The sequence below is a fragment of the Chamaea fasciata genome, unplaced genomic scaffold (assembly GCF_029207755.1).
Source record: "Chamaea fasciata isolate MVZ Bird 193981 ecotype frontalis unplaced genomic scaffold, bChaFas1.0.hap1 SCAF_5, whole genome shotgun sequence".
In the NCBI taxonomy this organism is placed as follows: domain Eukaryota; kingdom Metazoa; phylum Chordata; class Aves; order Passeriformes; family Sylviidae; genus Chamaea; species Chamaea fasciata.
In genome coordinates, this window is record NW_027094090.1 from 14,131,148 (window position 1) to 14,153,510 (window position 22,363).

The 22,363-nt window shown below is 40.7% G+C and overlaps 1 protein-coding gene across 1 annotated transcript in view; it reads left to right on the top strand.

The window, feature by feature from the left end:
• DUS4L (dihydrouridine synthase 4 like) overlaps positions 1-22,363 on the top strand; it is a 37,937-nt gene that overhangs the window by 10,432 nt on the left and 5,142 nt on the right. The window contains exons 6-10 of the mRNA XM_066182899.1: positions 5,136-5,228; positions 8,465-8,565; positions 10,672-10,822; positions 15,086-15,221; positions 17,680-17,791. Coding sequence (XP_066038996.1) covers positions 5,136-5,228; positions 8,465-8,565; positions 10,672-10,822; positions 15,086-15,221; positions 17,680-17,791 — 593 coding nt within the window. The remainder of the gene's footprint in view (positions 1-5,135; positions 5,229-8,464; positions 8,566-10,671; positions 10,823-15,085; positions 15,222-17,679; positions 17,792-22,363) is intronic.

Sequence of the window (22,363 nt, forward strand, 5' to 3'; positions counted from 1 at the left end):
GTTGCTTTTGATGCTACTCTCCAAGTCTTTTCATAAATCAGGTATCTTAAATTGTCACTATTTTGTTAATGCAATAGCATAAAATACTTGATCATTTTTCATAATGAGTATGTCTGATTTAGGCATATAAACAAAAGTTTGAAAGGCATGACCCAAGTCATCAAGTCCAGTTCACTATTTAAGGCAGCAAAGTAACGTAACTCTTCTGATATGATCACCTTCCCTTGATGTGCTAACAAATGGAAAACTACAGACATGCTTTGCTCTCCTAGGCTGAGACAACCTCTGCAACCATTTTTGGTGTGTCTCCATTCCTTCAGACAACTATTTTTTCACTCTTCTGGATTGTAATGGGTTTTTTTTACATTAGTTGGGCACAATTCTGTATAGCATTCCAGGTAAATTCCCAGCAGCGTCTTCTGCAGTTAATACTGCTTCTGATACTTCACTTTTCCTCAAGTAATGTTCATCACGTAAATTATGAGCTCCCAGTTTTAGCACATAAGTTCTTACTTCCCAGCTGCATGACTAGGTATTTTGTACTGCCAAATTTCCAGTATCAAGCTGATCAAATTATCTTGCAACACAGTTCTCAGTTCTGAAATGCCTCCAGCCTCCTCTGAAGTAAAACTATGCACCTGAATTGTAGAAGAAAAGGATTTCTGAAAGTATTAACTAAGCCCTTTGTTTCTTAAGAGTTTGATGATTTGGCTAGCAATTATTATATGTGGTAAACTGTCCCATTAGTCTCAAGGAGCAAAGAAGAAAAATTTATTCTATATAATCAACACAAAGGCTTTATTTTTTCTGTATTAGTGGGAAAATTGAATTTCAGAGGACTGGAAATACCTTGACCTATTTAGGAACTGAGTACTTGATGATTTTGAAGGCAGCAGTTGTTATGCCTGTGTGAGATTAATCACAGAGATTTCTGCCTGAAGTACAAGACCTAGGTTTCTATTAATATTGGTAGTAATTATGGAGTGCTTGATCAGGCCTTTTATCTATCATAAAAGTCAATAGAAGTTCATCATCCCTTTGCAAGGGTGAAATGAATTGTACTCCTTCCATTCTGAATTTTGTATGCATCTGAACATATTTCACTGTGTTTCCATAGAATAAACGGCAAAGTTGGAGTCTTTAAGCCACCCTTTGAACACCAAACTGTTCCAGTATACATAAATAGATGAGAGTTATTCAGCTACCAATGTTGTTTTTAGAATGTGGTAATATTTCTCATTATAAGACATTTGAATATGGAAAAATACTATTTTTCAGTTTAAAACCACTGGATGTAGTCCTTCTCCTGTATTTGTTACTCTTAACATCACCAGGTGGTCAGTCTTTCTATTTTCTAGTTTTTAAATGTAGCGTAAGTACAAAGCAAGTAACATAAGGTACAAAGCATTGTTTCCTATTTTAGGTTCTTGGCCTCCTGTAACTGATCCTGTTCTTTATGTTAAACCCCCCCTGCAGAACAATACCATATTCTCATAATACCTGTATGTTTTTGCAACTTTTATCCTGCTACAATAACCCCAGCACCGTCACACAGCAAATACAATCCCATTTTCTCTATTGCCTATTGTTAAATTTCTTAAGTCTCTTAGGTTGATGGTGTTGTAAGTGAGAAGGCATACTCCTTTATTCCATTTTCAAATTAAGAAATTTATTAATTTTGTGTTCGGCAAAAAGCAGGCAAGACAGCTCTGGGTGCATGGGGAGTCACCACTCCACCAACATGCACACCAACTGTTAATTTTGCAGGTATTTATACATGTCCATGTTAATTGTTCCCTCCCAGCTTCTCTTCCCCATTATGAAGTTTAGTTTCTGTTCTTCATTGTGATGTTTAGTTTCCATTTGTCATTGTTTCTGGTGGTTGCTGGGGGGTTCAGAGTCTTTATCCTTCACCCTTCGCTGACCTCTGGTTCCTTTTCATGGCAGTTTTGCCTTGCTTGCAGCTTCATACAGTTACATCTTTGCTTAACCATTCCGCTCAGTAACTACAACATTTTGTTCAGTTATCATTCCTCCAGTTTCGCCTGGCAGTTTCTCAAAATTTATCTTTGTATTGGTCCCATGTCACAATCCCATCATTATACATATTTTTTTCTGACACAAATCATAGCTTAATTTCTCACAATGGCTGGACAAAAGCAGTGTGTGATGATAAGGCTGTCACAGAAGCCAAAATAGAACAGAACAAGTTTAAACTTTCCTTTTGTTTCAGAAGAGAATTAGTTGATTTCATTCCTCTAACCAGTTAATATATAGACATTTTCTATTTCTGCTTCTGAATACTTTGTCACCTTCCTGATGGAAGAGGAAGGTATTCCTTTTAACTGTAATGTTTGAAGGTTTGTGAATTTTTTCCCCTAAAGCAGCCACCCATTATATATATCTATATATCTATATCTATATATAGTATGGCATCATATTGATTATATGGTTGTTCAGCATAAGAGAGACAGCCTTAGATCAACAACCCAGACTTCTACAGCTTCAGTCAGAATTCCTTCCAGGAGCAGCAGAGTGCACTCAACAGGAGAAGAGCACTCTAACAGATGTTTGCAGGAGACATGTCTTTTCTTCAGATCTCATTTTGGGTTGGAGGGGGCATCAGCTGCAGAGGAAGTCACAGCGGTCACACTCAAAGTGAGTCTTTCTGAGATCTTATGAAGCTCCTAAAGTGAAAAAGTCACTCCGAATCTCTGGCATCGGAGACAAGTGAATACAGTACCATCAGCTTGAGGCTATGCTAGTGGGAGAGCAGCTTACAGTGCTACAAAGAGGTGAGTAAGCATCTCAGAAATGGAAACTGCTCTGTAATTAAAGGAAAGTCTTTATTCACGTTTTAACAGCTTCAGTGAAGTATAGTGACTGTAAGCCAATAGCTAAAATGTCATAACCAGAATATTCTAAGAGGTTGTGTTTTGTCTATAGTGCTGATTAAATATGTTTATGAAAATATGTTAGAAATACTACTTAAAACTGGGTCTATTCCTACTGTGTAGATTGGATTGAAATGACTCCTTATATCTCTCTCCAGTATTTGTTGTGCTTAAACAATTATTTGGGATGTAACCTTTCGTCCAGACATTGCTTGGCAGCAACTAGGAAAGTGTTGACACACTGGCTCCTCCATCCCCAGGCTGCAGACCTGGGAAATTTTAAGTAAACAATTTCAGACTGTGAGCAGCTGTGAACAGCTCTGCTCAAAACTGCTTATGCAAGAACTTCCCCCACCATGTCACTTCCAATGGATCAGAGTAACAAAGAACTACTATTCACAGCATTTTATCTGTCTCGTGTTGATGGAACTTAATTGGGCAAGAATTCCCCAAAGAAAGTAGTTGTATCAAAGAGTGCTGGTGATGCCCAGGTAGACAAGGTGACCTCTTCGACTGACAGCACCTCAGAATCTGTTAGAATCAAAAGGAAAATGTGATCAGAGGATGTCCTTCTTATGCAGGGGCAAAGAAGGAGAGTTGCGTGGAAATAATGTTCTTGGAGCCTCGGTAAGCTGATAAAAAGCATTGTGCAGGACAGTAGGATAGAACAAGCTTTTCTGAAGGAATACTGTTCTATTCATGAGGCGCAAACAGGCCTGTTTGAGACTGTTTTGTTTGGTTGTCATTTGTGCTGTCTTTATAAATACTGCACCTGTTTCCCTTGAGAAAACGATTTACTGGATCTTAATACGTTAATGTAGTGTAACACATGGAGGAGGGAATGGATGTACACACGCAGTATTTTAACTGAACTTTAGAAACTCATGCTAATGCTGGAGAACAGAGTTGAAGTCCCCAATCGATAAAGGTCGAGTCATGGAGCAGTGGGATGACCACAGCAGGATTCTGCAGCCAAACGCTTACAACCATTCCCTAGATAGGAAAAAAGAGAATGCTCATTTGAACCCTTCTCAGCGCGTAGATCCACGCGTTTCCCAACAGAAGTGCGGCCCCCTGGTAACTCCGCGCCCGCCGTCGTTCCCGGCTCCCCGCTCGGCAGGCGGCACCGCACGTGCGCCCGGGCCGGGGCGAGCGCGGCCTCTGCGGCGCTCGCGGGCCGGGCCGGGCTCTGCTCCCTCCTCGGCCCGCACCTTTCCCGGGCCGGGCCGGGCCGGGCCGGGCTCTGCTCCCTCCTCGGCCCGCACCTTTCCCGGGCCGGGCCGGGCTCTGCTCCCTCCTCGGCCCGCACCTTTCCCGGGCCGGGCCGGGCTCTGCTCCCTCCGCGGCCCGCACCTTTCCCGGGCCGGGCCGGGCTCTGCTCCCTCCTCGGCCCGCGCCTTTCCCGGGCCGGGCCGGGCTCTGCTCCCTCCTCGGCCCGCGCCTTTCCCGGGCCGGGCCGGGCTCTGCTCCCTCCTCGGCCCGCGCCTTTCCCGGGCCGGGCTGGGCTCTGCTCCCTCCTCGGCCCGCGCCTTTCCCGGGCCGGGCCGGGCTCTGCTCCCTCCTCGGCCCGCGCCTTTCCCGGGCCGGGCCGGGCTCTGCTCCCTCCTCGGCCCGCGCCTTTCCCGGGCCGGGCCGGGCTCTGCTCCCTCCTCGGCCCGCGCCTTTCCCGGGCCGGGCCGGGCTCTGCTCCCTCCTCGGCCCGCGCCTTTCCCGGGCCGGGCTGGGCTCTGCTCCCTCCTCGGCCCGCGCCTTTCCCGGGCCGGGCTGGCGGCAGCTCCGCGCCGCCTCCGCCGTGTCACTCACCCCGTCCCGGCCCACACCCCCCGGGCAAGGCGGAGGCGGCACCGTGTCCGCACAGACACCCTGTTTCCCCCGCCCTATGCCGGCGGGAGAGACGAGCCCACGTTTCTGCAGCCCCGGCCGGTGAGGCCCTGCTCCCGCCCCTTGGCCGCCATCTGCTCCGCCGGGTACCGGCGCTGACGAGGTTCGAAGGCCGGCAGGCCGGCAGGCCGGGAGGGAGGGAGGGACGATGAGGCGGCCCCGGGGCTCAGCGGCCGCGCTGGGGGCGCCGGCAGCGCTGGGGGGGCGGGAGGCGGCGGGAGGAACCCGCGGGGCCTCTGCCGGGGGCTCTGCCCGCTGGGCCGGCGCGGCCCCGGGCTGTCCCGGTCCCCACCTCCCTGTCCCGGGTGTCGTTCGGGAGGGGAAGTGTGAGCCGCCCGTTCCTCCGCAGGCCGCCGGGACGATGACTTTCCAGTGGACGGCAGTGGCTGCCTTCCTCTACGGCGAAATCGGAGTAATTCTCGTGCTCTGCCTGCCGTTCATTTCTCCGCTGAGGTAGGACGACTTAGGTGTGCTGAGCGACACAGCTCGCTCTTCTCACCAGTTTGCGTTTATTTTACGCCTGTTTTCATAAACACGGAGCTTTGCTGCATCCTAAACTAGTTGTAAGCAAAGCCGAAGGAATGCTGTTTGGGACTTGAGTATCCGGAGCTGCAAGAATCGCAAGCCTCTTTGAGGAGCTTTGTGTTTTCTACGCAGTGCTGATTCATCCGAGAGCAGCGGCCGGGGTGTCCAGAGCAGCCCCCTGCTTTGCTTCAGCAGGTGGGACGGCTTCTCCCAGAGTCGTGGAGTATGCAGCATAGAGGAAGGCATCTGGCAGTAATAAATGAGAGGAGAGTGCGGTTTTTTCAGCAGTTTCCTGTCAGATTTGTGTGGTGCAACTTCATGTTTTGGTGTACACTAGGCATTGTGGGTGCGGGACAGATAAGACGTCAGATACTCAAAGCAAGCGGCAAACTGTGTGTAACGGCTGCAAGAAATTTGTTATCACTTGTGTAAAAAAACTGGACTTGAGTTTGAAGCAGAAGGTTCAGGACTGCTGGAGTAAAGGCCTCTGTAAAACTCTATAAAGACTCATATATAGATTAGGAAAATAGTACTACTGCTGGAACACAACACAGATATTCAGAAAATAATAAATTCTTGTCAAATAAATGCACATAGTAAGGAAAAGAATCAAAATGAATTTATCACCCTTACTGTATGCAGAGGCCTGACGTACAGCATTATCTTGTTTCCTGTAAGTAGCTCTTCAAATTTGGTAATATTATTTCCCTATAGGAAATAAAGCTAGATTCTCTGCAGGAGGCAAGAGAAGCAGACTTAGGATTTTTTTTCAGAATATGAGGAAGTCTTAAAAGGAACCAAACCCACAAAAACCCCACAACCCCTCAAAACAACAAGCAAAATGAAACTTTAAAGCTGGTTGTTCTTTTTTAAATGCTGATGTCTCAGCAGTAGTCTGTAAAAACTGTTGCGTATCTTTCCTGCATCTTTAGATATATTTAGAATGATGGAGCTTTTACTGTCCTCTTAAGGAACAAGAGTTATTGTGTAAAGTCTGGATTTAACTACTCAGACCTGTGAAGGAGTCTTGGAAATGACTGGCTCCTCCACAGCTGGTACCAATGATTAGGCATGTTTCCTCAGCTTGAGAAATTGAAACTGTTCTAAAATCTAATCCAGCTTCTGGTTTTTTACAAGTTGGCCTGCGAGGAGTTCAGCATTCCGACATAGACTATTGAGTTGTTGTATTTCTTACTGTTTTCTAAGCGAAAGGGCAACTATGTAAGAGAAGAGGAGTATTATGTGAGTCATAGTCATTAGATTATTAATGGCTTATGTGAGGAAATCAGTTGCAAGAATTTCTGCAGGCTGATGTCTCAAGCAGAATACTTTGGGAGTATTTAAATATGTTTCACTTATGATGCAAACAGAGTCCAGTGTTTGTGGCTGAAAAGCAAATTCATAATGTGCAGCTTTAGCAAATATCATTCAAACATTAAAATAGTACTTTTAATTATATGGAAAGGATAGATTTGTGTGCTTTGTTTAGAGCATTCAGCTATTCCTCTGAACAGTGGTTTCCAACTGAGTGAAATCACTTTATCCCTTATGTGATAATTACAATTATCTTCTTAACAAAGATAGCAGGAATCTTGTGGGGTTAAAAATCATATTTAGCTGCTGTGACAGTACCAGAGGGCAGAAGCCCTGCCTGACGCATCTTGGTGGCCTGGGAACTGGTTCTGTCAGCAGTAAGGCATGCATGGTTACTGACAGGTGGGAAACTGCTGTTCTTGAATGTTTTGATTTACTCAGTTGTCAGTCCTCAAATGGATTTGTTGTCTCTCTTGTGTGTGCACATTTTTAAAATTTTTTTTCCAAATTTGCTAACAAGTTTATAAGTTCCTGGGGGTCAAGTAAATTGACAGCATAAAAAGGCAAGTACACAGAGAGACAAATTTTTAGTCTGATTATAACTTGGCAGTATACTTTAAATAAGGTCATGCCTCAAAGAATCACTTCTTAAGTGAAGGTCAGTATGGAGCTTGAAAATTGCACGTTTAAAGAGATAGGAATTGGCTTTGTTTGAGTTGTAGCTTGAAGTAACCTTTTTGCTTGGTACAGAGTGTGGCTGTCTGCTGTAAAGAATTCAGATTATACTAGAAGACTTAAATGAAGTTTTTGCATGCACAGTGCTGAAGCATTTTAATTCCTTCTGGTGGAGAATTGGAAAGAGCTATAGGTGATCATGCTACAGTCTCATTTAAATTAAATTCATAACAGGTTGGAAACTGCTGTTGGAGGGCAAATTTTAACTGTCTCTGGCAAGTGTAAATAGTCTTAACAAAAGTAGGAAAATTTTACCCCATATAATAAGATGGTGAGTGGCATGTCTATGTTACATCCCTGTGGCATGAGTAGGTATTGTTTCATTTGTGCAGTAGTACTGATTCTAACCTGCAGCAAAGGACAGTAGATGCTCTGTTGTCACTAGTTTCAATTCACTTGAGCACATCAGATGTTCTTTGTGCTGCAAGTATGACTTCTGCCACAGCCCTTCATACAGCAATAGCAAATAGACAACTAATTGTTAAAAAAAAAAAAATTGTCTACATCACCACTGGCCTCACCAGAAGTTGCTTTTATAGCCAGAAAATTTATGCTTGGGAAAGAGGTTTTAACACTTAAAATACGAACACAGTACTTGTCCTTTTTTTTGCGATTACATGTTAGAATGTAGTAACAGTCCTTGTACTTCAGAGTTATGCAGACTCATCTTTGTAAAAGGTAAGACTTCTGAAGAAGGATGGTAGAGAATTTCTGGAAGCTTTTAATTTTATTTGGCAACAAGAGGTATTAGTGGATAAAAAGAAAAATAATGGAATGGGTTTTATAGTCTTTACCCTATCCCTTGTTAGTGTCAGGGCTGAATACAAAATAGTGCTAGCCAGAGTATCAGCTAAAATAAAACACATCTGCGGAGTACCTGCTATTGTGCAAAAATGTGGAAGTTGAACCAACTGCTCTTGCCTGTATTAACAACAAAAAAAGAGAAGTTAGATTGCTGGAAAAGTTAACATATACCAAAATTATATTGCAATCAAAGCAGCTGTTCAGAGACCTTATACAAGTCTCTTATCAATAACAAGGCTCTCTTCTGTGGGGTTGTAATGCTCTTCTTTTAGTGCTTAATTATTTTTGAATAACACAGTTCTATTTTACAGATGGCAGAAGATTTTTATGTTTCCTCTATGGAGCAAAATGGCAGTATTTTGGAACAAGATGTTCCTTACAATAATAGTTCTGTTGATCGTCTTGTTTCTTGGTAAGTATTAGATAATTTCTTGACAAATGGGTAAAAGAAACATGGTACACTGAGTTTATACCAGTAAACTAATGGAAAGGATTCAAGCCTAGTGTAAGTCAGCTAGTTGATTGGAAAGTTACACAGTGGAATGAAAGAGGAGAGGGCTAATACTGCATCCACATTGGGAATCCAAATTCTTTTGTAATATACTGATTGAATGAGAAGAAAAAATGGAGCTTAGTCTAGGCTGCTGCTTGGTTTCCCTTTCTCACACAGGTAGATGAACTTGTTTGCCACCAGAATTTGGCTGAGCTGCACTTCATGCAGCAGATGGCACTCTTTCTTTTGAATGCTGTTGAAATAGACCAGAATATGTCAAAGCACTGGGCTATTTGAATACTTTTGCCCAGCACAGATACAAAACAGCTGCTGGCTACGTTTGTTATGGGTAGATCCTAAGACCTGTGAAGTAAGAGTAAAGCTTTAATGGTTACCATATGCCTTACTGATTTCATTTAATGTCTGTCCTGACTGCTGTATGGTAAGCATCTCTTGTATTTCAGTGATGAAAGCAGTTCTCCTGTGTTTCAGGATATTAAGTAGTTCTCGATGGATAAGTATTTCCAGTGCCTTAGAATATACATGCTACTGAATTCCAGGCTACTTGAAGTAGAAAGAAAAAAATGCATGGTTTTATTTTCTGCTGAGGGAAACATACAGAGGCACTTACATACATAACAATGTCAGACTAGGCTACAGTACTATATTCTTAATATTTAAAGTACCAGAAATGCAAATAGACTGTTCTGTTATTTTTTAAGATTATGTTTAGTATTATTCTTACAAGGAGGCCTTCAGTAAATGGCTTAATATTGAGAACTAATGTATTTCATTTACTCTGTTGAACTGCTGTTGAAAACTTTGACCAAAGTTTGCTTTTGAGTTGGTGATGGTCACTGATTTTGTGGAAAGATAGAATAGGGCTAAAGGGAAGCAGTGATGAGATACCTGCCCCATAGCATGAAGTGATAGGTTACTGCAGGCCTAGACTCTTCCTATAGCGCAGGGAGGTTCATTGTTTGAAGCTTCATTGCAGGGTTTTTTTACCATCTAAATAACTTAGACATATGAGAGAGAGAGTCATAAGTGATGATATTCACACGTGCTTTTCTTTGCAGTTGATTTTGCCTGCTTAGACAAATGCAGCAGCAATTTAATAACATCTGGCCAAAATATTCTGCAAGAACATGTCATAAAACGTGTATTTTGTTGATATGTATGCTGTGTTGGTTGTAGGAATGTCTGATGACCTTTTGTTAAAGATTGTAATATGAACTCTTAACTAAGTTAGGTTTGGGGTTTATGTGGATGTAAGTCCTAATTAATTTTTCTGTCCTTTGAAAGTGTTTGCAGTGCACTGGCCCTTTTGCAGAACTATCAGGATGTGTGATGGATGAAAGGAAGCTGAAAGACGTATGAAAGGCAGAGGAAAGAGCTGGATTGTAGCTTTCCTCTTCCATTCTTTTTATGATCTTGTTAGAGTTAGTAGTTACTACTGATTTTACTAATGCTGTGTTACTATAGACTTCCTATTTTGATGGATGTTAAAGAAACAATTTTCTCCCTCTATGACTGAAGCATAAAGTAGACCTTTCTGTCATTACTAAAACACATGCGTATCTTAAAAAACCCCTCTGTGTGAAGCAAATACTTGAGAACATACTGCTTCTTTTCACTTCTCTTTCTCTTTTCTCACTGTTTGTCTGATAGGGAATTCTAGCTCTGTTGTCAGCAGTGACATTTTGACACCATAGGGTCTTTGGTAACATCTATAGAGTGAGTTGCTTTGGCCTGATCCCTGGTGGCTGGGTACAAGTATTTGAAATACCTGTTCGAGCATATTTTGGGCAAGGGTTTGTCGTATTTCTGGGAATGTGCTAGAGCACTTAATGATTTATCAAGACCAATCTTTAAAATGTATGGATAACCTAGCTGATGTCACTATTTGTCCGATTATTGTTTGCTCAGCAGAAAGTTGAAGTACATATTTCTAGTACTAAAGTCTGATTTAGCACACATGCACACCCGCAGATGTGAATAAGAACAGACTGTTTTTGTTTGCAGATGCTGTTAGAGAAGTCAGGAAATACTCATCTGTTCATGTGAATGAAAAGGCTGCAAATGTCAACAGCAGTGCCTTTGATCATATTCAGATGAAACTCTTTCGGTCGCAAAGAAACTTGTATCTCTCAGGTTTTTCCTTATTTCTTTGGCTGTAAGTATAACATTTTCCTGATGTTTACATAGTATATTTATTACAGGAACTATTGCACAAAGTAATTGTAAAGTAAAGATCAGAAGGACAATTTCAGGAGATTAAAGAATTAATTGTGACCAGTTTGGCTGCAAGGCAAATAAGATCAGGGAAAATAATACCTTTCAACTGTTTGAAGGTTAGAAGGATATGTGAGCAACACATGGAAAGAAACATTTTGAATGCTCTAGAAAACATGTATTTTGCAGAAGCTTCTTTGGGGAATACTCACTCATTTCCTTCCTTAAACTTACACCCTTTGTTTTGCTCATGGAAAACTGGAATAAAAAACCCCTCAAAAACTAAAGTACTGTTAAATAACATTATTATCTGGCAGGCTGGTGTCATTGCACTCTGCTGTGTTAAGAAGCAAAGCATGAGCCTCACCTGAGCCACTTCAGCTCAAGCTTGAAGTTAAGAACTGTAGGATAATATTCCACCTTTCAAGGAAAGATTCAGCTGTATTTCAGATCAAGCGCTTTGTGGCAACTTGCCTGCTATGGTGTTATGATCTTAAGTCTAGTATCTCTTTCAGAATGTTTAAGTACAGCTACTAAAACAGGGTAAAGGAAGGGGCAGTTCTGTACTGCTTACCTGTAGCAACCAAGACTACCTGTGAATCAGTAGCCACAACAACCTGCAGATCTTATCAGTTGGGCCGGGAGCACAGGAAGTCACTGGACACAGATAATGTGAACAAACAGAAACAGACCTGCTGGTCTGATGATTTCCTATTTGTACATTTTTGTGGTTGCTGGACAAGGAGAGTCGGTCCTCTTAGGAGTTCTTCAGTAAGCTGCTTGACATTGCCTCAGTACTCAAGAGGAACACAGAACAAGAAAATCACAGACTTCCAACAAACTTCTTCCCTTTAAAGTGATGTGTGGCCATTTTAGCAGGCCATTGAGCGTGAAGAAATGTCAGGGAAAAATGAATACGAAGCTTGAGCAGAAAAGCTTTGGAAAAAACAATGTGGCTGTAGCCTTGCTCAGCAGTGATAGGAATGCATCAAGCTCTTTGTCTTCTTACAGAAAGGTTAAGTAAATATGCACAAATATGTTTTTAATCTCTGGTCCAAGAGGAATAGCTGGATTGTTTCCTACACAAGAATTGGAAGCTGTTCTTTCAGGATCCTACTTACATTCAACTTCCAAAGAAGAAAAGTTGTCAAGTGACCCCAGTAGATTATTTTGTATAAAAGCTCTGCTCTTGAAGAGGTTTGCTTGAGGGTTTTTTGAGCTGCTGGCCTTTCACCGAGATGTAGGAGAAATAAGCACTCCTCCAGTAGTCACTAGATCAAAGGACTTTTCTTAGTAGAGCTGTTTTGCTTATCCATGAAACAGACATAATGTCTGTCAGAGAAGGGAAGGGAAAGTGTTGCTTGGGTTGCCTTGCCCTGTTGTACTGCTATACCATCACCCTACCAACTTGAGACCCCATCTAGTGTGAATGGGTAATTAGATGCCCCTAGTCCATACTTTGTGTCAGTTTTGGTTAATTTTAGCACATCAGCCTGAGAATTCGACAAGAATGGTGTATGGAGATTGATAAAATGGCGGAAGCATGTCACTTGCATGTCACATGCAAGACAGCAGCAGTTGTGGGGTTCAGTGATTGCAGAGCATTGGGTACAGGTGAGGAAAATTAGCTGTCACTGGGAGTACTGGGGCAAGCTGAGCCCCTCATCTGCAAACTGCACAGAAAAGAGGAGGGTCATAGACCCTGGAGACTGTCCCCTGGGTAGGACAAGGACCACCCATCTGCTAGTCTGACCTGGTTCTCTGTTTAGCACATGCTGAACCAGAGAGGGATAAGAAGGGCTGAAAACTAAAGAGAATCTCAAGAAAACATGAGCCCGCCGCTCACTGGTGCCTTCTAGGAGAGTCAGCAGGGTATTTAACATCACCCTCAGTAGTGGAAGATGCAGCTAGGGAGTGCATTGGCAAATTGGGCATATAAAAGTTTGTGGCATCCTAGGATGGCAGAGCGAGTTGGCCAATGTCATTGCAAGGCTTTGTTTGAAAGATCACAATTCTGGGGAGAATCTTGGTTACTGCAAAAAGGCAAACATTGCACTTGTCTTGAAGAAGGACGAAAAACAGGTTGTAAGAAACCAGAGACTGGCCTCCCTGGAGAGGTTATGAATCAAATCTTACTCAAAGACATCTTCAGGGACATGAAGGACATGATGACTTGGAACAGCTGTCACAAATTCACTTAGGGAAGATGTTGCCTGAACATCCTTGTTGCCTTTGCAGTGAGATGAATAGCTGTGTGGATGAAGAGCAGATATCCCTTTTGCAAGGCCTTTGACATAGTGTCTTTTAGTATCCTGCTAGCCTAACTGTGGAGATACATGGCAGGAGAAATGGAGGAAAAATGCCAGTGGGAAATTTCCTGGACCTTTGGGCCCAAAGGATAATGATGTTGTGAATTTCAGCTGGTGCTCCTCAGGGATTGGTACTGGGCTCAATGTTGTTTAATCTCTTTATTAACTACATGGATGATAGGATTGAGTATGCTCTCAGCAAGCTGCTCAAGGTGCTAAATCAGAGTGGTTGACATCTTGGAGAGCAGTGCTGCTTCTCAGAGGGAGCCAGAAAGGTTGAAGAAATGTGCTGACAAAAATCCCATGAAGCTCAACAGAGACAAATGCAAAGTCTGACATTTTAGTGGATAATCATGTACTGCATCCAGGCTGGAGACTGGCTGTGTGGGTGGGTAGGAAGCAGTTTCGCAGGAAAAAACCTGGGGATCCTGGTAGAGAGCCAATCGTGTATTGAGCTGTGATGGCAAGGATGTAGTCAGCAGGTCAAGGAAAGTGGTTATTCTGCTCTGTCTGACACATGTGGTGCTGCAGCTGCAGGACTTAAGTGCAATTTTAATTCCCCAAAATACTGGAGTACTGCTGTGGGGTACAGAGATAGCTGGAGGCTGAAATACGTGATCTATGAGGAGATGATGGAAGGAGCTTTGCTTTCAGCCAGAAGAGACTCTGAAGGGAAAATCCTATTGATTTCTATGTCTGTCTAGTAGCAAAAAAGATGGATCTAGTTCATCTCAGTGAATGAAAAAAGGAATGACAGGAGGTAACAGGAACCTGAGATGTTCTAACTTGTGCTAGAAAAAGTAACTGCTGTTGTCAAGAGCAGTTAAACACTGGAACAAGGACCCTGGAGGATGGTGGAATTTCCATCTCTGAAGATGGTAGGAGCTCAACTGGACAAGCCTCTGAGCAATCTGCTCAACCTGTCCTGCTTTTCATGAGATGGAAGCCTCTCTCAACCTACAGGATTCTGTGATTCTCTTTTAGTTACGATGTTTTAATGACTCCTGTATCTGTAAGTTAATAAGCAATAGTAAATTTGCTAACCTGTGGAAAAGTAGTGACATAGAGACCTTAACTTTTTTACTAACCCCCCAAAAAGTAAGAAAAGGAGCTTTCAATGAAGAAGCAAGGGTGTGGAGGGAGGCTTAACTTGAAAAGGTCTGGCAAAAGCCAGTTACTTGGATTTTCAAATTCCTTTGAAGAGCAGCTGCAAAGTTACATTATAGGCATTAATTTAATTAAGTGTTGTATTGCCTTGATTCAGCATCATTTGAAAGACTTCAGGATGAATAATGAAAATAGTGATGCAAAGAATCAAGGGAGGTATTTGCGAAGCTTATAACTGAGGTGCCGTATCAGTGCTGACATCCATCCATGTTCTGATTTAACTGTATTGACAGTACTTTGAAGATTATTATGTTCATACTGCTAATTTTATTCTTGCAAGGCTGTTTATGAAGTTGGGTGATTTTTTTTTTCACTGTACTCATTACCATAACTTGTTTGGCTTTTTTGTTTGGAGATCAATTACCTTAAAAATACTGTGTCATGTAACAGTATTTAAACAGCCTTTAAGCAATCAGGTCTCTGACCCCTTAATGGCTGTGTGTATTTAGAAGGAGGGAGGTTCTGTATCAAATAAAAATCAGAATGTTGATGGATGAAAATATTTTCAGTCTCTCTTTGTTACTATTATTTGTCTGGATGTTTCCCTTAAGGTAACAGCCCTCTTCTGGTTTGTTTTTACATCTACTGCCAGAAAGAGAAAAGGGCTTGTTTTGGTTTGTTGGATTTTTTGTTTGGTTTGATTTTTGTTGTTTTGGTTTTCGCTTGTGGCTTGGGTTTTTTTATTTGTGCTGTAAATTACAGTTCTGTTCACTGTTTTTCTTCACCAGTGTATTGAGACGTACTGTTACCCTTCTTACTCAGTTGGCAAAAGAGATGGCATCTCATGCAGCTCTGGAAACACAAGTAAATGATGCTACTGAAGCAGCCAAAAAATACATGGCCGAGAACGAAAGGCTGCAGGAGGTATCTTTGCGCTTCTTCAGTAACTTTGTTTACAGCAAGTAGTACAATGTACTCTGAGGATAGTTTGCTGTTTGTATGCTTGTTCATTTAATTCCTTCTGGTTGAAAGAAGAAGAAAAATATTTTTACAATATGTAATTCAGAATACTGAAAACAAATTTTAGTAGCATCTTATTAACAAAGGAAATGGAAGTAAACCAAATAAATGAAGTTCTGTCTTTCCAGTACAAATTTCATCAAAGCAGTAGCAGTAGATTCTTAATATATTCTCTCTGAATTTAGTCATAGCGAGGTAGAGGGAGACACTAATTTTATTCCTTTAATTGCAAACGGTTGCCTGTTCAGGTTAAGGCTGTAGCAGTCCAGGATGAAAAAGCCTACCATATAATGTATTTTCTATTCTTCTATCTTTTTATGGTAGGTCAGCCAATTCCAGACTATTCCCTTTCTTAGTAGGACACTGTTGTAGTATGAATAAAAATACTACCAAAAATTTCTTACTTAAAAAAACTACCAACAGACTGAAGAGATGTTATTTTGATGTGAAGAATGATTAAGCTGTGGTTCAATACATAACTAGTCAGGAAGGAAAGGCATCAAAGATAATTAAGATAAATGTATGAAATCTTTTCTTCTATCTGTTTAGTTTGACATTTGTTTGAAGAGACTGAACCCTAAGCTGAGTTCAGACATCTAGGCATAGGAAGGCTTTTAGAATCCAGCACATTGTCAAAACTAAATTCCCTGTGGGTGTGTACAGGTTTCCTTCCAGTTCGTCTAAAGCAGTGTCTATGGTTACTGGCACTGTCATTTTTTTTGTAATAAATCTTTGTGCGAAGACTCTGGACAAAAGGTACTTGAGAGGATACAAAAAATCTAGTTGTTTGAGAGGTGTTGTAAAACAAGGATCACTAGTCTCTGTTAGGTGTTTCCCAAGTAAAAAATGATTCCAGATTTTTGGGATTTGGTATTTTGTCAAAATGATCCAAATTCTTCCCTCAGCCATGGAATTTGTCTATTTACTGCCTACGGGTATGGGTTGTTTTTTTTTTCTTGTCTGTCCTGTTGTGATTTTGCCAAAAGTCCTCTTTTTTGTTCTGCTTTCACATTCTCTTAGCAACACATTCTCTTAGCCGCTTGTAAATGATAGCCAGAAATTGGAAACTTTAGTCCTATCTGTTTTTATTTGTGTGTTTGGTTTGCAAAAGTGCAGGTAGCCACAGGTACAGGCCACATGCTGTGGCTGGATCTCCACTGTGATGGACATGGGAAGTGTTCAGGGGTGGAATACTTTAACTTTATAGGCACCCTATGGTTTAGGCTTCTCTGTGGCTTGGCCCCTGCATGTGTGTTTATTTACAAGTGTGTTTCATTCCACTGTTAGAGAGAAGTGAGAGCAATTGTACATAAGGCACTGGCTGCAAGTATAAATACTGTGAGTTTACTCTAGTGTGCAAGGTCTGCACTGTCACCTGTTCAGAGGTTCCATGGAGCACAGGAGATAAAATTTTACAGAAATAGCTATTTGCATGCTAATAGAGGTGAGCACAAAGCAGACAGTTGGCTGTGGTTTTGTTACCATCAGTTAAATGTGATCTCAGCTCTTTGATTAAATAGCTTCTGGAAATTTTTTGCAGCTCTTTTCCTTGAATTGTTTACCAGTCTTTATAAACAGTTCTTTTTCTTCTTCCTAAAATAGTCTTTCCCCTTTGCTCTTGCCTGTGCCTGGTAAGCTCTGATATTGCTAGTTCACCTAACAGCTGTTTGTCTCAGTTGTTTTACTTTTCTTTTTCCCATTAAGCATTTAGCACTTTTTTTGTGCTATTGCAGAGATGATGTGTGGTTAGATAGTAAAAGCTTTATGAGAAAAGAATCTTATTATGGGATCTAATCATATACTTTAAGAAGGTGCATAAGTATAGTAGTGCCAACATTTTTGGAGTACAGGGAATATATTGCTCACGTGTCAGGTGTTTACGTGGCCCTTCCTGGATTCTTTCCTAGTTTTTGTCTTGAATTTCACTGGAAATTGAATCTGGATATTGGAGCTATTCTGAAGATGGAAGTAGCTGCAAACCTACAAGGAGAGAATTAGAACCAGTTGCACGTAAACATGGCAGCTTTCTGTTACTGACAATCCCCGTGTGTATCTTCTGAGAAATCCATTTCATAACCTAAATGGAAGTTGTACACTTGATAGAGACATGCAAAGTACTGTTACACAGGAGATAACACCATTCTATTACAAGTATGCCGTTACCTAGGACACTGGGCTTGTTTATTTCCTTTTTTTTTTTATTTGGGAGGATTTTTTTCTGCGATGACTATCTGCCTCTATCAGGTTGACATTTGATAAAACCTAATGCTTTGCAAGATCAGGGCTGACATTCCCTGGATATTTTGCATTATTATCAGACTAATGAAAATAAAATTAATTGTAGCAACTGTGTTTTTAATAGGCTTTGAGTGGAAAAGGAAATGGTAAAAAGAAAGAGTCAACAGATGCAACTGAGGAAAAGTTGAAGGAGGAAGTTGAACATTTGAAAGCAGAGCTGCAGAAGACATCACATGGTGAGTATCAGTTAGGACATTTTTGCATATAAGAAAAAGATGATTTCAACACTGAACGTCAAAAAAAAAAAATTCTACTTATAGCATGAACTAACTTCTTCTGTTTCCAGAATGCTTGGCATGGGGATTCTTTACATTTGACTAGGAACTGACAAAACATGCCATTTCCATCCCAATATTTTAGTAAATGTGTTCATTATGAAAATATGTAAGGTGTAATTGGAACACCTTACTTAAGTTGTAATTATTTACAAGATGGACTGATATATTTAGATGGTGTTGACTTGTCTTCATCAATGACATGATCAGGGTATGGAATTATTTGCAGGTTGCTTATAAGCATCTGTTTGATCTTTCATGTCGTACATAGCAGCCACTCTCCCTGTATAAAATGGGGAAGTATTGTGGTTGAGGTTTTTTACTACCATAGGGTTTCTGTCAGACAGCAGAAAAGTCCTTGACTAGTATTCTAAATTTATATGTGTTCTGCAGCTGAGGTGTTAAGATGTTAGCTTCTTAAAATTTTCTTTGTTTACAAGGAAACATACCATGCAATTTGTAACATAATACTTTTGTTAGCAGCTTCCCTGTTTAAGGTTTAGGTTGTCAAAACTGCTTTATAGGCAGCCCAAATTGAGGTAGAAGCGGATTTTACCTGTTTGGTTCTGTCATACTGGGATCTCAGGGTGTGTGATGCCTGTGAACACCTGCTCATCTGAAATCAGTGTTTTAAGATAACACTGCCTGCAATCTTGTAAACATTAATCAGATGTTCAGACTGTAACAAAAATACAAATTTTCTTGGTACGAGATACCATGTTATCATCAAAACATAGCCCCACTTTCATATTGCCTGGCACTGCTAGAACACTGTAAGAATAAATTTTTCAGGAATATTTCATGAATCCTTTTTCCCTGTCCACTGGGAATTCAAGTATGAAATGTAAACCAGCTGTTTTCAGCTGAGCTTGAAGCAACAAGAATCTTTAAATAGAGAGTCTCATTAGTTCACATTCTCAGGCATGTTTGATGGTGTGTTTTCCCCTCTCCTGCTGTTTTCCTGAAGAAAGGGGGGGAAAGTGCCTTTGAAGTGACAGGATCAATGGAAAATTTAAATGCTTATGTTTTATTTAAACTAAGTGATGGTATGCAACACTAATATAATGGAAGTTTTTCAGTCAGGAATGCTAGAGAAAGCTAAGGAATAAATAGATTTACCTCATGCTGCTTCAGCTCCATTCTCCCTATGGGATGTTGTCCATCCAAGAGATGTATAAATTAAGGTATGCTTGAATCTTTTGTTTGGGTAAAAGTTTTAGAGAGGGTCTTTCTAAGGAGGGAAAAAGAAAATATTTATAGCCCTTCTCCTGATGCCACCCGCCTCATTGCCAAAACCCCATGGGTGGTATGGGAATTACCACAGGCAGCTAGGTGGTGTTGAGGTGTATCTGTCTTACCTTTTTGTAAGTTTTCTTACATATTATTTTGAGCAAATTGATAGCCAGAAAGCTTGAAGTACTTGATAAGAACAACCACATCTGTAGACACAGCTTTCTATAGAGCGTCAGAGAACGTGAATGAAATTTACTGTTTTCTTTTGAAATTCCTGCAACTGGGGAAGTGAATGTTGACTGTCATGTTCACTAAGTGTGAGCAATGCATTACACAAAATTAAAGCTGAGATTGGAAAGTTTGTTTTGCCTCTTCTAAGCAATTTGTTTCATGCTACTGAGCTCACATGACTAAAGTAACTTTTTCTCTGTGTCCGTGAAGTCCAATCCATGAAATAGTGGGGGGAGAGGCGAAGACTGTAAAGGATGTCACCTAATAATGAAACAATACAAAACTAGTATAAAAATCAAATTTGATTTTTGAGGTTTTCTTACTGGGTTTTTTTTCAGCTATTAGTAAGAGTCATAAATTTGGATTTTGTTCTTGGTTAGTTGGAGGTTTGTGTTTGGGTGTTCTTTTGCTACTTGAAAGGAAAAACTTCTTTAAAGCAGTTTCAAATATCCATTGCTCTGGTCTGGAACACTTATTAAGCTGCTGATGCATGGTAATACATTATTTTAGAGTAGGCTATGAGTTGCAACGTGGTTTAAGTCAGTGTAGTGGCAGCCTGGAAGAGTCCTCAATGTACGCCTACTTCATATTTGAGGATACAGTTTAGTATCAGATTAGTGCTGTGACTTCAAAGGTGATGCAAATTTCCTGTAAAGTTTTGAATCCTGTAAAGTTTTTTATGACTGGCAGAGGAAATGCTGTATGTCTTCTCCTTCTGAAATTCTGACTAAAATGATAGTGTAGACAGATTTTTGCAGACTTTCAGGAGACTCATCTCTAGTTCTTCAGCTTTCTGCCTTTTACAGAAAACAGAGACTCCTTTTTTTTTCTCCTTGTTTAACTTAATCCTAAATTAAGAAGACCTTATTCCTGTGCTTTGAACAGGTGGGGAGGAAAAATCAAAATACAAGACTGAGCAGTGAAATTAGTAAAATCTGAGGAAAGGCTGTGAATTAATTTTAAAGTGTGTTGATCAAATTTGCTTTCTTTTCAGGCTTGACTTTTCTATTACACTTGATGCCTTTTTTTGCTTTATTTTGGAAATTAAGCAAAGAAGGCTAGTTCCTCACTACTCTACTGCAGACCCACATATTGTTGTCAGGGCTTTATAGGCACCCAGCAGTGGGGCGAGCACTTTGAGAGCCTAAATCCATTTTTAGCATACTTAGACATGTAATAACATGACTGATTAGAAACTTTCTGAGATGGTATTTTATTGATCCATATGTATTATGAAAATGTCTTGTTGATATCTAGAAATAAATGTACATACTTGTAGCAATACCCAGTACAGATGTGAGAATGTTTCTTCTGCTATGCATTAAACATATTTCTAACAAAATATTGATTCAGATAATTAAAGGTTCTCAGTATGGCTGCTGGCCTAGGACCAATAGCAATTTTCTGGGGAAAGAAAGCATGCCATGATATTGTTTCATTTTGATGGTTTGGAAAACTATTCAGAAAACCACAACAATACAAATTACCTGTAACTGGGCATGAGGTTAGACCTGAGAGAAGTTTCATAAAGCCTTTTGTCCTTACAGTCGTCCTTTTGCTGGGGCAGGAACAGGGTTTCATGAAATAGGTACTGGCTCATCAGTCATTTAGGTGCTTTTAAACTTCAGTTCAACTTTTTATATATAAACAGAGTATATATTATTGTCATAGGCATATGGTGGGGCAGGAGGAAAGTCTAATGGAACTTCCATGCATCCTTTAAAGGGTTTTATTTTGTGTACAGACTGGCACGAATGTTCTTTGTTTCATGGCTGCATAGTGTTGTAGGAAACAGGAAGAGAACAACAATTCATGTGGAGGGCTGGTTTTGAAATAACTTCTAACTATTGGCAGTTCTAGAAAGTGTGCATGTATAGATGTACAGCTCTTACTTAAATGTGAAGATTACTGCATGTTTGAAACGTGTTGAAAAATACAGACATTGGGAATACATTTCATGAAACTGCTGCAAGGGAGAGTTCAGTTTGGCCTTGGTGTTGCTGGATAGGCTAGTGCCATGTATGAAAACTACACTGAACTTCACTGATGCACTCCAGTGTTTAAAAACAAACAAGTTTAAAGAATTGGCCACAGTCTTGTTATTTAGCCAATGGCAGAGGGAAGTTGAGAAACAAGGTCTGTCTTACTTAACCTTACATTTTACAAAACTGTGAGATGATAACCAAGGGTGGGAGCCATTGCAGTGTTACATGCAGCAAGAGTTGAGACTCACATTTGTTGATTGGAAGCGATGGCTGCATACAGCAAGCATGGGTTTATTATACAAGGCTGTTTATGCCATCCAACAATGCTGTAACATCCCTTTTGTAACAAAATTTTGTTTGACGTTGCAAAAGGTACTTGAAGCAAATCGGTAAATTTTCTGGCCCTGCCTTCTCATTTTAAATTATGACCATTATATCTTAAGAAGAGAATTCAGAATTAGTATGGAGTTACTTGAGTTGGAGTTACTTGCGTTGGAGTTACTGGAGTTGTGTTCCCAGCCTTACAGCATGTTTGTTGGCAAATCTCTTGAGCCATCAGTGCCTAAATTCTTAAATGTGAATAGCTCTTTTTTAACTTGAAAACTCTTTTAAGACAGGGCTCTTTTTTCCTCTTCAACTAGTCCAAATCATTTGGGTTTTAGGCTTGTATTGTGAGCAATGCTAATGTAAGTTCCAGATCGTTTCCTTAGTAGCAAGCAGTGTAAGTCAAATGATTTAGTCAGACCAGGACTAGTTGTTGTGCAAGGAAATGCCCAAAGAATTATTAGTTGTTTTTGTTGCTCTTTGGCTTTGGTTTTAGTGTTAGGTTCGCCATCGTTGTTGAACTGAGGAGATCATAGAAATGCTACAGCTATTGGGCCGTGGTAATGTAGCTCCTCAGAGCAGTTTTATTCCTCATCCTTAGAATTCAGAGCAATCTGAAGTAAACTGTCTCTCCTGGAACAGGATTCAGAGAATGTGGTGAAAAGATATTCTCTAGTTTTCCCAGACTGCACATGTTACA